At 43.3% G+C, this 16407-nt stretch overlaps 2 protein-coding genes across 2 annotated transcripts; both read right to left on the minus strand.

Annotated features, from left to right (window-relative positions):
• Positions 1-1476: 1476 nt before the first annotated feature.
• On the minus strand, positions 1477-9260 carry LOC127781439 (phospholipase D alpha 1-like). Its single transcript, XM_052308392.1, has 4 exons — positions 9029-9260; positions 4901-4969; positions 2538-4389; positions 1477-2290 (listed from the first exon to the last, which is right to left on the minus strand). The coding sequence occupies exons 1-4, from the start codon at positions 9149-9151 to the stop codon at positions 1836-1838; spliced, it is 2499 nt and encodes an 832-aa protein (XP_052164352.1). The 5' UTR covers positions 9152-9260; the 3' UTR covers positions 1477-1835.
• A 4451-nt stretch (positions 9261-13711) lies between these two features.
• On the minus strand, positions 13712-14603 carry LOC127783006 (uncharacterized). The gene has a single exon (XM_052310301.1). It carries the CDS (start codon positions 14541-14543, stop codon positions 13890-13892), a length of 654 nt encoding a protein of 217 aa, XP_052166261.1. The 5' UTR covers positions 14544-14603; the 3' UTR covers positions 13712-13889.
• Positions 14604-16407: the final 1804 nt, after the last annotated feature.

Raw genomic sequence — 16407 nt, forward strand, 5'->3', positions numbered from 1 at the left:
ACACAATAAAATGGTAATCTGCTCACTAGGTAAAAGAGATAAAAATACGGGGATCGCTAGTTGGCGTGTCTGCCGGCGCGTGTTTCTTTGGGATAAGGTAGTTAGACTAATCTATTAGTCTTAGATAATAACCGTTTGAGATAATGACGGTAGTAGATAATAAGATTTTCTTTTTCCCGCGAGATTTTTTTAAATAACAAATTGAAAAGAAAATCTATATATGAAGTCAAATTTTCAAAATTTTAAACCCAGATTTTAAAACTTTCAACTTAAATTTTGAATTTTTAAAGTCAAATTTTGAAAACTTTCAACTTTTCATCTCAAATTTGAAAAACTTTTAACTCAACTTTGAAAATATTCAACCCAGATTTAAAAACTTTCAACTTGAGATTCAAAAACTTTCAACTCGAGATTTGAAAATTTTTAAGTTAAGATTTGAAAAATTTTCAAGTCATGATTTAAATACTTTTAACACAAACTATTTAAAAATACGTGTGCTAAAAATGTTTAAAAAATAATCAGAAAAAAGAGCAAAAACAAAAGAAAAAAATCATGAAAAAAGGGAAAAAAAAACGCCGTGCGGGGGTGGGACCGTGCCGCCAGCTAGCGCGTGCCAATTAGCTTTCTTGTAAAAATACAGTATTATTACGAAGTCCTTCTCTACATAATTTAGGCCCTTGCTTAGTAAATACGATTTTGCTATATATTTATCGATAAATTTTCTTCCAAAAATTTGACAGATGTAACTACAGTACAATCGTAGTGTAATTACACTGTAATTTGCATGTAATTACATTGTAACTATAATGTAACTTTCAAAAATCTCTCCGTAACATGTTATTTCGGTAAAATGGAGGTCGTGGGAACAAATCTTTTCACATATGTGTGTGCTGTGTTTTTTTCTTCCTCACTATAACAAATCTTGTAATAGATCTAACGATTCAAAATTACGTGAAACTTACATACAAGTTATACTGTAGTACTACATGTAAATTACAGTGTAATTACATACAAGTTACAGTGTAATTACACTACGATTATATTATAATTACATCTATCAAATTTTTAGGAGAAAATTTGTCGACAAATGTATAGGTGGTCCAATTACCATATGATTCTAACAAACATGCCACCCTATAGAAACACTAAGTATAGAAAGTCACCCACCGCCATCAGCTTAGCTAGGCAGCTGTTGCACCAGCCGTTCCCAGGCTCCAGCCGCTGCTCCCACACCTTTAGTGCACCGTGCTCGCCATCGAAGTCCATGGCCTACCGTTGGTGCATATGGCAACCACCAACTGTCGCGCCCACCATCGGTGTCGCCGCCACTGTTGGAGTCGCAACTGCGCCCGCCGTCGATGCCAGCAGCTGGTGTCACCGGCCATCGCCAAGACACCGCGCGGCCTCCACCAGCCTCCATTGCCTGCACAGGTCTCTCGCTGCCGTCAACCACACCGGCCGCCCGCTGCCATCACCTACGTCGGTTTTCCTGCTGTTGTAGCCTCCACCAGCTCAGATCGTGTCGCCCTCCAAGGACATCTTCACGCTGCCGGTTGACCGCAGCCAGATCAGTCACAGAGGCGCCAGATCCGAATTCATAGCTCATATCACAAATCCATAAATTAGTACAGTTCATGTTTACAACTGCAGCAGAAGCATTTTATGCATTTTCATACACCATGGTTTTATTCACAAATCACCACCTCATATATTTTCGTACAACAAGCAATACATTTTCGCTGCATATATATATATATATATATATATATATATATATATATATATATATATATATATATATATATTAATTATTGTGATTGGAGGCTAGCACAAGTTCATGTGGTGAGGACCGGTGGAAGCTCGTCGGAGCTGCAGCCGAACACCTTGGCGTTGGTGTCCGGGAAGAAAGGGACGGCCTCCCAGAGCTCGCCGCGGTCGCCGACGCCGACGGGGTACGCCATGAGGTGGCCGGGGAGGCTCCCCTGGAACTTGTCGCTCGCGTACATGTCCCAGTGCTGCCGCGCGGCCTGGTTCACCCGGCTCATGCACCCATGGCGCGACGGGTAGATCATGTCGTCGCCGGCGGCGGCGGCGGCCTGGAACGCCGCCTGGCCGAGGTGCTCCCGCCACAGCGCGAGCCGGAACTGGTGCACTTGCCCCCTCGGCCACGAGTTCGGGGTGTCCAGGTGCCGCGGCTGGTACGCGCCCATCGCCATCTCCGTGTCCCTGCCGCCGTCCATGGATCGCTGGTTCACGTTCGCCGACCCCACGATGATGTACTCGTCGTCCACTGCAAAAAAATCATGGCGATCGATTGTCAACGGTTTCGTTTTGATCATCGTGTTCTTGTCAATGTCCATATCTTGTCAATGTCCCTGGTCCATACAATGTACTCTCTTCGTCCTAAAATTTATGACGCCATTGATTTTTTAGATAACATTTAAGTATTTAACCATTCTTTTTATTCAAAAGTTTATCATACGAAGACGTTAATGGAAACTAAACGACGTAATATAGATTGGGACAGAGGGGAGTACCTATCATGATGTTGGCGTTGACGTTGATCTTGAAGCGCCTGGCCTGCTGCGCCCTCATGTAGTCGCTGTCGAGCTCCGGCCGCTCCGGCGGCGCGTGCTCGCCGGGGACGTACGGCTCCCGGTTGCCCAAGCAGAAGAAGCTGAGGTACTCCCTGGGGTTCTGCGTCGAGCCCCTCGCGGCGAGCGCCGCCGCCACGTCCTTGTACATCATCTCCATGGTACGCCGCTGCCAGTCCAGGACGGCCTGCACGGTGGCGCTCTCCGGCACGCCCTCCGGCCACATCGGGAGCACCACGTACACCCTGAACGAGTCCCCGGACCTGATCTTGCTTGCGAGCTTCAGCGACAGCTCCTTGGGGATGGTGTGCGGCGCCACGGCGGCGGCGGCGGCGTTCTTGGCGGTGGCGGCGCCGCCGGCGACGTCACGGTTCCACCCGTAGGAGCTCCCTAGGAAGCACTGGCTCTCGATGTAGATGAAGTACTTGGCGCGGCGGATGGCGTGGATGTAGCCGTCCTGGATGCTGCGCTCCACGGTGTCGCCGGTGGCGCCGGTGACGAGGCCGCACCGCGCGGCCTCGCCGGCGGTGTCCGGGAACCGGTCCACCGCGCGGCTGTCGATGGACCGGAACACCTGCACGTGCCACTCCTGGTTGTCCTGCTCCACCGCCTCGCGCGCGGCGGAGCTCCTTGGGAGGCGGGCGAGGAGGGCCTCGCCGCCGGCGCCGCCCTGCCCCCGCCACCTCTGCTCGAAGTTGTCGAGCACGTCCCACGCCGCCGGGCCCTCGATGCGGCAGTGCACGTCGTGCCACGGCTCCCTCGGACCGCCCTTGGCGACGGACGCGCCGGGGAAGCTGGGCTGGTGGAAGTCGTCGCGGTGCGCGGTGGCGAGCGTCCGGAACAGCGGGTGCTCCTGCGTGTCGTACCTTCCGCCGCAGAGGTCAATGCCGCCGAGGAACGCGACGAGGCCGCGCGGGCCGTCGGCGACCACCGCCTTCTGGTGGTGCGTGAACACGGCGTCCCGGGGGCACACGACGCAGTGCACGCCCGTGCCGCGGAAGTAGCTCGCCGTGTCCTCGCCGCGCGCCGCGCCCATCCTCCCGTCCCGCCGCGCCGCGCCGAGGCCGGTGGCCGCCCGATCGTCCCACACCAGAAGCAGCACGGCGACGCGCTCCCCGGCCTTCGACTTGAGCAGGTGCCCCAGCGTCTGCGCGGGCCGCCTCGGGTCGCGCACCAGCGCGACGTCGGTGCTCACCGACCAGCCGGCGATGTAGACCAGACTCCGGGCGTTGGCGACGGCGTCGAACACGTCCTCCCAGCACCTGCTGCCGGCGAGCGGCGGCGCGACGTGCGCGTCCTGGTACAGGGTCACCTTGCATCCGCGGTGCTGCCCGAAGAAAGCGCGGGGCAGCCCGGTGTACGGCGGCGGCGGCACGGGACCATCGACGCCCTTGCCCCACCGCGACGTGACGTCGGACATCACGTCGGTGAACCGGAGCTGGACATGAACCTTGTCAAGGCCTTCGAGTGGCTTCCTCTTCTCGTCGCAGAGCGGGAGCCACCGGTCGATCTCCTTGCCGCCGCCGACGTCGTCCGCGGGCAGGTAGGCTTGGCCGACGACCTCCTCGGCGGTGCCGTCTTCAGGATCGCCGTCGCGGTGGCCGCCGGTCGTCACGATGGTGAAGACGATGTCGCTGGCGTCGTGCGCGCAGTAGACGTGGAGCGGCTCCTCAGTCCACTGCGGCTGGTCGGTGGCGCGCGTCCGGGCGACGCGCGCCGCGTCCATGCCAATGGTGGCGTAGACGAGGCGCTTGCCGTCGCCGTGGTGCGCTTGGTCAGTGGACTTGTCGAACCTCTGCGAGTGCATCAGTTAACCAGTATCATTATTTTCTTTTACAAGGAAGTTACTCCGTTTTTTCAATACATAAATACCTTCGACCTTTATGTACAACTACTGTTCGTCTGATTTAAAATAGTACGTACTATTTATTAACTTGGTTTATCATTAAATATGTTTAAAGCACATTTCTTTTGTATTTGGACAATTTTAATAATATTAATGGTTGATGTACTTCCTCCTCTTAAAATAAATTAACTTACTATTATATGTGTCCAAATTCGTAAATTAAGATGTGTCATATTTTATATTAGATTAATTTATCTTGGAATGAAGGAGGTAACTTTAAAAATTAACGATGCTATATATCTATTAAACAACGAATTGAAGGAAGATAGTACTGGCAAGTATCAGCTGGAATTAGTTACAGAAGCATTACTGCATAATTAAGTACAATATTAATTTAATTATGGACAATTAGATGGCGTATGTGGCTACTTCATGACCAGTGACAGGAGAGTTTTCGAACCTGGCAGGTGAAGATGAACGGCAGTTTCATGATTAGTGACAAGAGCTTTGTCCTCGGCAGCTTCTGACTCTGGTACAAGCACAAGTCGATTTCTTTTCTCAAATTGCACGGTTATAATATGTCACTAGATCGAAATCCTATGCGTGTGACTTAAGTTAAATGACAAAATGGTAAACGTGGTGAATGGGTTTGGCTTTACGTGTTCTATTCAATTTTGTTCCTTAGATTAATTATGATGTAGCTTAAGGAGATAAGAGGAACAGAATACACCATAGATCAGCTATTAATTTAAGGACTTGAAATAATTGAGATATCCATTAATTATATGGCACAGTGAGAGAATAAACAACTATCAATTTATAAGGGCATATTCATTTAGTTCAGCCCAACCAAAACTAAGGTCCCGTATTGGCAGCTTGCTTGATTTTCGTTAGCACACACGCTTCCCAAAATGCTAAACAATGTTTCTCTTAAGTAAATTTTAGAAAGCTATAGGAACTTTAACCAAACTATCGTAAAATTGTAGATTTAAACTACAAATTTGTTGTCGAATTTATGATACAACCACATATCTAAAGCATTGTATCACAAGTCTACAACTTTAATTTGTGATGAAGTTATTAAAGAACTACAAATTTTAGAGTTTATATCCATAGCATTATTGAGGTAACAAAAATTGTACTTTTGTGGTAAAACTGATGTTAATTTGTAGTTTCTTTTTATACAATATCTTAAATCTATTTATGATAGATTGATCAAAATACATATAGTTTCGTGAAATTTGCTCTTTTTTTAATATAGATGTTTCTTTTAAGAATCAAATCAACTTATTTTTAACTTATAATAATTAACTAACTGGGTTGCTCACGCAATTGCGTGGCTAGCACCTATACGAAGTTATCTATTTTTTACAAACGATTTTACTTACAATTTGTTAAATAGCTGTAATGTTGCCTTAGGACTTTAAAAAATCGTATGTTATCATCTCGGGTTTCTAATTTAATACTTTTTCCGTTTCATATTATAAAATTTTCTAGCATTGCCTACATTCATATATATGCTAATGAATTTAGACATATATGCGTGCCTAGATTCATTAACATCTATGTGAATGTGGGCAATGTTAGAAAGTCTTATAACCTGAAACGGAGGTAGTAGTTTTTAATAGTCACACCAGTCACTATCCCTTACTCCTTTATTACCTATTAATTTGATTCACATACACACATACATATATATAATGGATATACATTCATTATCTTGTAACATTTAAAAATTGGACCTTATAGCTTTTAGAATTCGTTGTCTCATTGGCCTCCTTTTTATATTTAGAAGTCACGTCAAACATCGTCATTGTATTCCTCTATGGCATCCCCTCTTTATTGTCATTTTAAAATCGAACATAATTATTGTTAGGGTTTATTTTTTTACTTTTAGAAGTCCCACCAACCGTCGCATACATGTCGCTTAATGGCTTACCCATCGGTCCTATTTTTAATCGTTTGGGATTCTAAAAATCAAACCTAATCATTTTTGGGGTTTATTTTATATTTTTTAGATGTCCCGTCGACCATCACTACTCTATTTCTTTATGAGCCCATTACTCCTTCATCTTTATTATCATTTGTCATCGTTATTTTCTAGATGAACTATTGTTTTTTAAAACTCTATTTTTTACTCTCATTTTTATTTATAAATTGTATTTACTTCAACTGTTATATTACTTTTTCTTATTCCAGAATTTATTTTATTTTTAATTCGAATTCCATGATTTATTTTATTATTTATTTTGAATTTTATTTAGCCTCATACTGTATTTTATATGCACTGTTCTTGCACTATTTATTTTTCAGAATTTCAGTTATTTCTAAATTGTATTGCTACTTGAACTCTCATTTTCACTTATCTAATTTTAGAATTTATTCTTTTGTCCAAAATTTAAATAATGTTGTGTTGTAGATGGTCTTCTTTCAATAGTCCTTATTTTTTATCCTTAATTTTAGTTATTTATAAATTGTATTTTTATTTGAACTCTTATTATTATTTTTATATTTTGAAATTTATTTTATTTTTATTCTGAATTGGACTATTCTCTCAACATTCTTTATTTTTTATTCCGAATTTTAGTTATTTCTAAATTATATTTCTACTTGAACTCTTATTTTTATTTTTCTAATTTCAATTTTTTATTTTTTTATTTTGAATTTTAATTAATCTCTAGTAGTGTTCTATATGGACTCTTTGTTCAATATTTCTAATTTTAGCTATTTGTAAATGTATTCATACTTAACTTGTTTTTTCTCTGATTAATGTGGGAGTTTCTAGCGTCCATGCCGAACGCGTTGCCTCTTTTCAAACCTGTTCTAATAATATAATATATACTCAATTAGTTATACACTAATGGCTTGATACATTTTGCGCACCCTGAAAAATCATATTCCAAACTCACTTCCAAAGTCAGCCTTAAGTCTTCCATCTCATTAAGAGAGTCCACTTCCTAAAATAACACACAAGAGTTGGCTCAATGGATATTAGGCCATTCCCGGTGCAAGTTTCATAAGAGTTTTCAATCTTATTAAATGAGATGCCAATGCCATATAAACTAAACTCAAGAAATTTATGAAGAGAAACAAGAAGTGGGTTTCATCTAGATGAAACTTGGTTTAGACCTTGTTTAGATGGGACTAAAACTTTTTAAGTCCCTATCACATAAGATGTTTGGACACTAATTATAAATATTAAATATACACTATTAATAAAACTCATTCTATAATCCTAGACTAATTCGCGAGACGAATCTATTGAGCCTAATTAATCCATGATTAGCCTATGTGATGCTACAGTAAACATGCGCTAATTATGGATTAATTAGGCTTAAAAATTTTGTCACGCGAATTAGCTCTCATTTATGTAATTAGTTTTATAAGTAGTCTATGTTTAATACTCCAAATTCATCCGATATGACAGGGAGTAAAGTTTAGTCCTTAGATCCAAACACCACCTTACGCACTTAACTATGTCTTGGAAATAGAATGAAAGTCCATTGTGACTAAATCATTGGAAACCACGAAATGAAACAGTGTATTGGAGATATTTAATTTTATTCATAATTACAAGCCTCAATGGATTATGTTGCAATATTGGAAACCACAAAATAAAACTATCCACTGGAAATGCACTTACTGTCACCAATAAGAGTACACTTTATTTATTTCAATGGGCTCTATGGTTATTTTTAGCTACATTGATAGACATGTTTTCTGCTGAAACTGGGTTTCCCTCGAAAATTGTGTTTCATATAGTACTATATCTGTTATTATGTTACAAGTGCATTTCTAACACTTGGAAGGTAAAGTATTAGGAAGAAAAATGACATATATGCTCTTCATTAAATAATGAATTGGATGTGGGAGGTAGTTAGGGGTAAAATGAAGATAATTTCAAACAAGAGATGATTGATGTGACACCTAATATTCTAAAAATACAATATTTCTGATACAATCTTAAATTCTTGAAATATACTCCCTCCGTCCCTAAATATAAGGGATTTTGAATGGATGTGACATTTTTTAAGTGCTACGAATCAGGACAGGGAGCATGTTTAGCAATCCCCTCCTATCTCACTTATATTTTAGGACGGAGGGATTACTTCGTCTAGCAGGCAAATGTTTAGCAATCCCCTCCTATCTCTATACTCCCTCTTTCACATCAGTGAAATTGTCTAGCAGGTAGTTTCGTTGGCTAGCTATAATTGTTATTATACATAAGTGCCATCGTACAAGCTATTCATTTGCTGTTGAGCTTATTAGCCATATCCAAAATTTAAATTTTGAATCTTAATTTTATAATTGATTTTGTTATTTTTATATAAGCTTTTGATTCACTAAGAATGCATATATATTTAAATTTTATTCATAAATTATTTATTGGTCCTTAATAAGCAATTTCGTCTTACAGTCAGCTCCAAGCGAAACAATGTCTCTTAGAAAAATTTGATAATTTGACAATTTCCTGTTGCCAATTTGCTTTAATTGATACTTGTGAGCTAGAATAGTATGTGAGATCTAGATCGGGATGTCAAACAAACAGCGACAAGTTATCAGATCTCTCCGAATCTTATATGTATACCTTGCTATAGGCAGCCAGCTTGGGCTGCCCATGGCCATAATCTGATGCCTCTGAGGACACTGACGACAGCTTGGCCTCCAGGACCTTGGCCTCCATCACCCCGTGCAGCAACCGCTGTGCCATGGTTGCAACCTCTCCCTCAGCTTACCTTAATCCTGATCTCTCTCTCTCTCTGTCTCTCTCTCTCTCTCTCTCTCTCTCTGTTATTGTTAGTATCTGTCCTGAACTTAATGATTTGCGCGCGTATGTGTATATATAGCTAGCCAGTGCAGGGTTGTGATCTGCAGTCTCCTTCCTTCCTTCCGTGAAGCACAATTAATCAGAGGACAAAGTCGCCAGCCAGCGATTACAGAGATACCTATATATATTACCAGGTTGCAGAATTAAGTGATCTGGCAGCAAGGGATACTGAGGCGTACAAGGAAAGCCAAGGATAAGTGACAGTGTTCTTTCGAACTGGCTTTGTGCTTTTCTCCATCTTAAGCGAAGAAACAGGCATCTATGTTGTAGTACTTCCTAGCTATTAATACAATGGTTATAAGGTAGAGTCTCTCTACCTTTTGCGTTAAAAAAAACTTCCTAGGTATGAATTAATGCAAACAACATATACTACTACGGTAGAGTAACAATGGCATTAGGTGTTGATTTACAATTACTCGTAAAAAGTTGTTCTTTTGTAAAACTCTCTAAAATATGAACCTATAGGCTACAGATGACTTTTATTAGCTGCAACTAATTATTGGTCAAGATATGCAAAGTTTGAGTTTCTAAAAGCCTAATATGCGTCCTAAAATTTAACATGTTAATTAAAAAAAAATCTACTTTCCTCTCCCAAACTATATCACCAAAGCATTTAATATCCTAAACTATTTTCTAGGCTCACTTTATACCTCATAAACTATTAAACATGGGCCACTTTACTTCTTAATGATATCTCTCCTTTTCTTTTCTTCATATGATTTTTATTTTAAGCTAAAAATTTTTAGAGCTATAGATGACATCATTATTAAAATTGTAAAATATTTTTCGAAATTTTCATGATTGTTGACTTGAAATTTAAAGCCTCAATGTTTAAATGAGTTCTAGTTTTTAAATAAAAATTCCAAAAAAAATATTATATAGTGCATCTATCAATCACACCAAATTTTAATGCAAAATTCGACTTGTATAGAGAGAGAGAAAAAAAAGAAGAAATAACATTAGTGAGTAAGTTGAATGACTTTCAGTAGTCTGGGGTATAAAATGAGTGAGAAAATTATTTATAGAGGTTAAGTGCTCCAATGAAATAGCTTAGAGGTGTAAAATAAGAAAAATATTTTTCGTTAAAAAATAGAAATATGGGCACCGTTATATTGTGGTGTATCAAGATTATAATGGAGCAAATAGCCATATAGCTGTGTGAACAAAATATAATTACACATAGCAAAAATTGCATATCAAATTCAATTGTACTTTTCAATATATCTGTACGCAAATTTACAATAAAAAATCAGGTAAAATATTAGGAATGGCAAGAACAATTCTATATACCAACTTCTCTGGGAAACTACAAAAGGAACCTAATTAAAATGAGATCTCGTTAGGTATTGAGTCTTAGTTGGGAGAGACGAGAACAATAATGTATTTGAATCTTCCTAAGGTCTGCTTTGACACAAGCCCATAACCCTAGTGAAAGGAAACATATATTTATGATAATAGGGATATGACAACATATATGCATGTTTAGGATCGTGCCTCATCAAGCTTTTGTGGGATAGGGGATAATGAAATACGTCTTCAATCTGCACCTTCCTGATCATCGATTATAAATTCTTTTTCGAACGGTCAACCCATTCCCGATGTTTTAAATAAAGAAGAATGTATCCTATTTTAAGAAAAAAAGGGAACTGAATTTTACAGCACATAGTTAATTAGAAAAAACTGAGTGAAAATCACAACTCCAACAAAGTCTTCAACTAACCTAAACAACATAGCAACGGAAAAGGACAGTCAACAAACGATGCTCAACACATGAACGGCAAGGCCATGCAACAAGCTAGAAGAAAGCAAGACTCCCACACTAGCAAAGATATGAAGGATTTTCTCGATGATGCCTTCAAGAAGGACACCATGCCAAACCACGTCTTCATTGCTGGCCTTAGCTAGGTTTTCATTCGAAGAATCGAAACACAGCATGACGAGGAGACAAAAATGTCACCTCCAAGAAGAGAACAGCGCCCATAGGCATTGCCGTCCAGGCTTTCACCATGGCCTCCACCGAGCTGCCAATGTTAAAGCAGTCCCACTGTCAGTTGTGCTTGCTCACAGGTGTGTTTACAGCTGCCCTAGCCCAACGTAGTGTGTCAAGGTGACCTACTTTCCTGCACCGCAGCCACCGACACCCTCAAAAAAAAAATGGAGCGTCCATCATCACCCATCATCACCAACTGAGCCGACAAGATGCCGGATCTAGTCACGGATGCCCCAGATCTGGCAAACCTTCACTCTTGGGGCTGCATCCGACGCCGACCAGTTTTCAAGCTACTGGATCTAGGCATGGATGCTTCAAAACTTTTGAATAAGACAAATGATCAAACATGTATTTAAAAGTCAACAACATTATCTATTAAAAAACTAATGGAGGGAGTATAAGACATGCCCTATGAAACTTCTGGATCGCTGATGTCACATGCTATACAAGTAAAAGCATATACGAATAAAAACAATGATATTTTTATTTGAATAGCTCGAATTTAAATTACATGACTAATTTTTTATGAGGTTTTTGGATGGCATGCGGGCTTTTTTGAATATTCGACTTATATATATTAATAAGAGTAGGGAAATATAAATTCCCATGTACGTTGCTTTAAACTGATACAAGTCAGAGAGATACATAAAACAATCCTTTTAGAAGGTAAAGGTTGCTGAGAAAGTAATCTTTCGGATACCCATGCAGCAATAATAGATGAAATCGATCGATTAGAGAGTTGCGGCATTGCCGTGATGATTTCATCCACAGGCCTCTACTAATGTGTACACCGCTTAACAAATCGGCAATCCCTTCAATTGCCTCCACGAAATAAAAAAAATTCAAAAAATTTGACACGATAGATTAATGGGTAATATATCACTCCACAAAGTAACCTCAAATTCAACTTGTAAAGGTTGTATTAAATTTCTTATTTTTTTTACACTAGAAGTTGAATTTGAATTTGCATACTTATGAAGTGATATATTACACATTAATTTATCTTATCAATTTTTTTAAAGTTTTCTCATAGATATTTGGTTGAGTGGACATCCACCCATGGATCTCCGTTAAATTTGAGGAGCGAACGGCCCTCGCGTCGCCATCCCCCTCGGGCGACACGGGAGGCGACTTGGCCGCCGTCGCCGGCCTCTCCTTCCCTCCTCCTCCGCCTCGCCGCCGCCTGAGTGGCCGTCGGCAAAGCTGCGTGGCCGCAAGGATGGGGGCGGCGGGGCTTCGCTTCTCTCACCACGTAGGGGTAGGGGGCTGCTCGGCATTTGGAACGGTGGAACCGCCCAGATTTGTGCCGTCCGGCCGGATCTGGTGGGAAGGAAGTTGGCGGCGGGGTAGTGCCGTGGGGCGGTGCCATTTGGCAGGGGTGGTGGCGGCGTTTGGAGGTGATGGCGGCGGTGGAAGTGACCGCTAGATCCGCGCCTAGAAATGGCGGGGAAGTGACCGGTGGCGGGGTCTACTGCTGGCGATCGACGGCGGTGCCCGGTGGCGCGGCGGCGGGCGAGGTTCGACTCCGTGACGGTGGAGGTGGCGCCAGCTCACCGAAGGAGTTGCGGCCGGTAGCCATGCAGCGCGTGTAGGCTTGGTCGGCGGCATCGAGGACGGCCGACGCGTGATGGCTACACAGCGGGAGGTGATGTCATGGAGGCGGAGCCCGGTGAGGTGGCTGCACGCGGATACTAGCCGGTGGGGGGCGCCGGTGCAGTGTACCGACGCGCCGGCAGAGGTTTTTGATGGCGGTGGAGCAATGGAGTTTCTGTGGTAGATTGGCAGGTGGTGGACGGCGGGTGAAAACCCAGCCCGGCCTCGGCCGGACCGACAATCGATGGCGTTCAAGTGTCATTCCCCTCCTGAGGGTGTTGTCGTGCCGTCTCACCCCTCAACGGTTGTTGCCAGGCGAAAGCCCAGTCTCGGCTCTCTTGAGACCTTGACAGACGGCGGCGGCGGTGTTTCCATCGCTTCTCTCCTTGGAGACGTCATCTAGGCATCCCCTTGCCAAAACCACCCAAACTTTTGGCGCAAGCACGCTCTAAATTTCTTCCTCTCGTGGCGGCGTCCTAAATACTACAAGTTGGCCACGGCGGAGGGCCTAGGGGGAGAGGTGTTCCATCTTCTCTCTCACCCTCTCTCGCTAAATCCTAAAGAAGTGGATAAAGTTGGATTTTGTGTTGTTTGTAAGGGTAGGGTTTTGGGCGATCTCGGTTGTTTCTGTTGTTAGCTTAGCAGCGGCCAGTCCGGTGCTACTCTTCTCCAGGACTTGTGGTTTGGCGCTGTCGATGTGTGGGCAGCAGTACATTTTTTAGTTTTTTCTGGTTACGACCTACAGGATGTAATATTATAATTTTTTTCTACTCTATCACTATAATTTCGTACCGTCTTGTACTAGTCATTCCAGAAAAGAAAATTTGAGGAGCGCTAGCTTCATCCCTGCTGACCTCGACAAGAAAAAACAACTATATACCATAACTCTTGCTTTTCGCATGTGACGAAGGTTAAATTAGATATCCTAATTAAGCAAAGCAAAATGGAATATATATGGAGCAGTACAATGGTGTTGCCGCGGCGTGGCAGGCAGCTAGCTGGCCGGCCGGCCGCCACGCCACCGTCTACTATACGCCGCTACGGTGCGGACGACGAGGCGGCGCCGGCGAGCGCATGGGTGCGGTTGAGGACGGACATGAGGCGCTGCAGCCTGAGATCCTCCCTGAACTGCCGGATGAACCGCTCCGCCCTCGCGTTCACCTCCGCCTTCCCTTCCACCTCCGCGAACGCGCGCCTCCCCTTCGCCGCCTCCCTCCTCTTCCTCGGCCTCTCCTCCGCCGTAGCAGCAGCAGCCACCTCGCCGGCGGTGGCAGCAGCAGCAGCAGCAGCTTGTGGCGGCGGCGGCCGAACGGCGGCCACCGCTGGATGCGCGTGCGCCTCGTCCAATCCAATGGGATTCTCCTCCGCCGCCTCTGCATTCCCTGACGCCGCCGGCGACGTCGGTGGACCTACGGTGATGTCGTCCTCTTGCACGCCGGAGATCGCGTGGACGAAGGAGAAGGCGGAGAAGGACCGTAGCCGCTCCATGACCATGGACGACGCGCTGCGAGTGAGCCTGCGCCTGGTCGACGACGGCGGCGGCGGCGGCGCCTGCTCATGCGCCCGGGACGACACAGCGACGGCGCCGACAACGACGGTGAACAGGACGAACCACGCGGCGCCCGGGCTGAGCCACGGCGGCAGCGGCCACCACCACAACGACGGCGACGACGACGACTCAACCGCGGCCATCGATCTTGTCACACACTCTCACTACACCCCGGTCTTTGCTTTCTTGCAGTTGCAGCGATCTGCTCGTCCTCGAAACCTCTGTATATTAAGAATCTGTGAGAGATGGTTTGGTTGGTGTCGAACAATAAACAAATGAAAGATCGAGAAGAAGCAGTGCGCGCGGGCGCGTGAGACACGTGACATGCTGATCATCTGGAGTGGAAAATCGCATTGGATCTCCACTTCTCTCTCTCAGCGTACACGGACTAAGCTGTACGTGGTTGTTAATTAAGCTTAAGCATGTGTAATTCATGCAAGTGGGTGAGAATTAATTTTTATTTGGACCGTGTTTAGTTTAATCACGGCCGGCCGGGCAGTAACCTACGAGAAGATTCCCAACAACGGTTAACGATGATTAAATTAGCAACTCTGATATTATCTAAAAAAAATTTTGGAACTGTGATTGTTCATGGACGGAGGGCTAAACTATTACTCTCCGTTCTGTTTGAAAATAATTGTCGTTTTACAGAAAACCACATTTAAAAAAATAAATTTCATCACTCTTTTTCTATATTATAGAAATTCGATTTTATTGAAGTATATTTTAAAATTAATATGCATACTAGAAACAAATGCCCGTGCGTTGGAATGTGTAAAGATTATTTTAATTATACATACTCGCTGTCTATATGCATGGGTGTCATTATTAAAGGTATGGAAGTGGTCAAATACATTGTGTAAAAGTTTTCTAGCTAGCATGCTTTTTTTCAGAAAATCATAAGCTGTAAATTTCAGAAACACAATAGAAGGCAATATATCCACCGGTTGTCTTACATTATGCATCAAGCGTAGTCTGAATATGACACAATCCCTGTCTCGCATTGTGTGGGAAGCATGGTTTGAATCAGATAACAATCTCGCATTGTGTGGGAAGCATGGTGAATATTAGAGCAGGTATAATAAGTCCAGCTCTGCTGGCTAATAGCCAAGCCACGTCAAATAAGTCCTACGTGGATGAGGGAGATGAGATGAGAGAGAGGCAAGTGAGCGATTGCACAAGCGCCGGCTGAGCACAAGCGCCTAGGTGAAGAAAGCAAACGGCTAGTTAACACGTGCCTGCCAAGAGATAATTTCTGTGTATGAGCCTATCAAATTAGAATTGTGGGTCCGGTAAAAGATAAAATAGCTTTTAGAGATAATATGAGGATATTACTAATATACGCACTACATGTATATGGTTAGCTATAAAGCAGAGCTGGACTTCTTTGGTGCCGACAATAAGCTTTCTCTATTAACCTTGCTCTTAGCAGATGGATTAATATTTTATTAGCAAAGTGTTAGGATTGGACATTTGCATGTAGCGGTTAGGTTTGGAGTTAGCTTGTATTAATTATTATTTTATTATTTTATTTCATTCAGTCGGAAAGATGACGTCTTAAAAATTATTTATTTAGTTAGCCATGTTAGGTTGGGTTATATTTAGTCTAATTAGTAGGGTGATCAATGCACTTCTGGAAAAAGATGCAAAAACCATCTTTGATCGGTCGACCAAATTTCACAATTAATAGTCCCGGTTGCAATAAAACCAGACTAAATATAAGATTATGTTTAGTCCCGGTTCAAAAGTTTAGAGCTACTTTTTGATCTTTAGTCCCATTTGGTAACAACAATCGGGACTAAAGATTATTTTTAGTCCCGGTTAAAAAAAGGCAGGCAGTGTCAGACTCCTCTATTATCTTTAGTGACGGTTGGTGTTACCAACCGGGAAAAATGATCGCCATACGTGGAGAGGGCGAGGCGTGCGCGCGAGATCGAGGAGGAGGAGGCGCACAGGATCAGTTAATAAGTTCTATCTCCTCCTCCCTTTATCTCTTCCTCCTCATTC

This window comes from Oryza glaberrima, chromosome 8 (genome assembly GCF_000147395.1).
Source record: "Oryza glaberrima chromosome 8, OglaRS2, whole genome shotgun sequence".
Classification (NCBI taxonomy): Eukaryota; Viridiplantae; Streptophyta; class Magnoliopsida; order Poales; family Poaceae; genus Oryza; species Oryza glaberrima.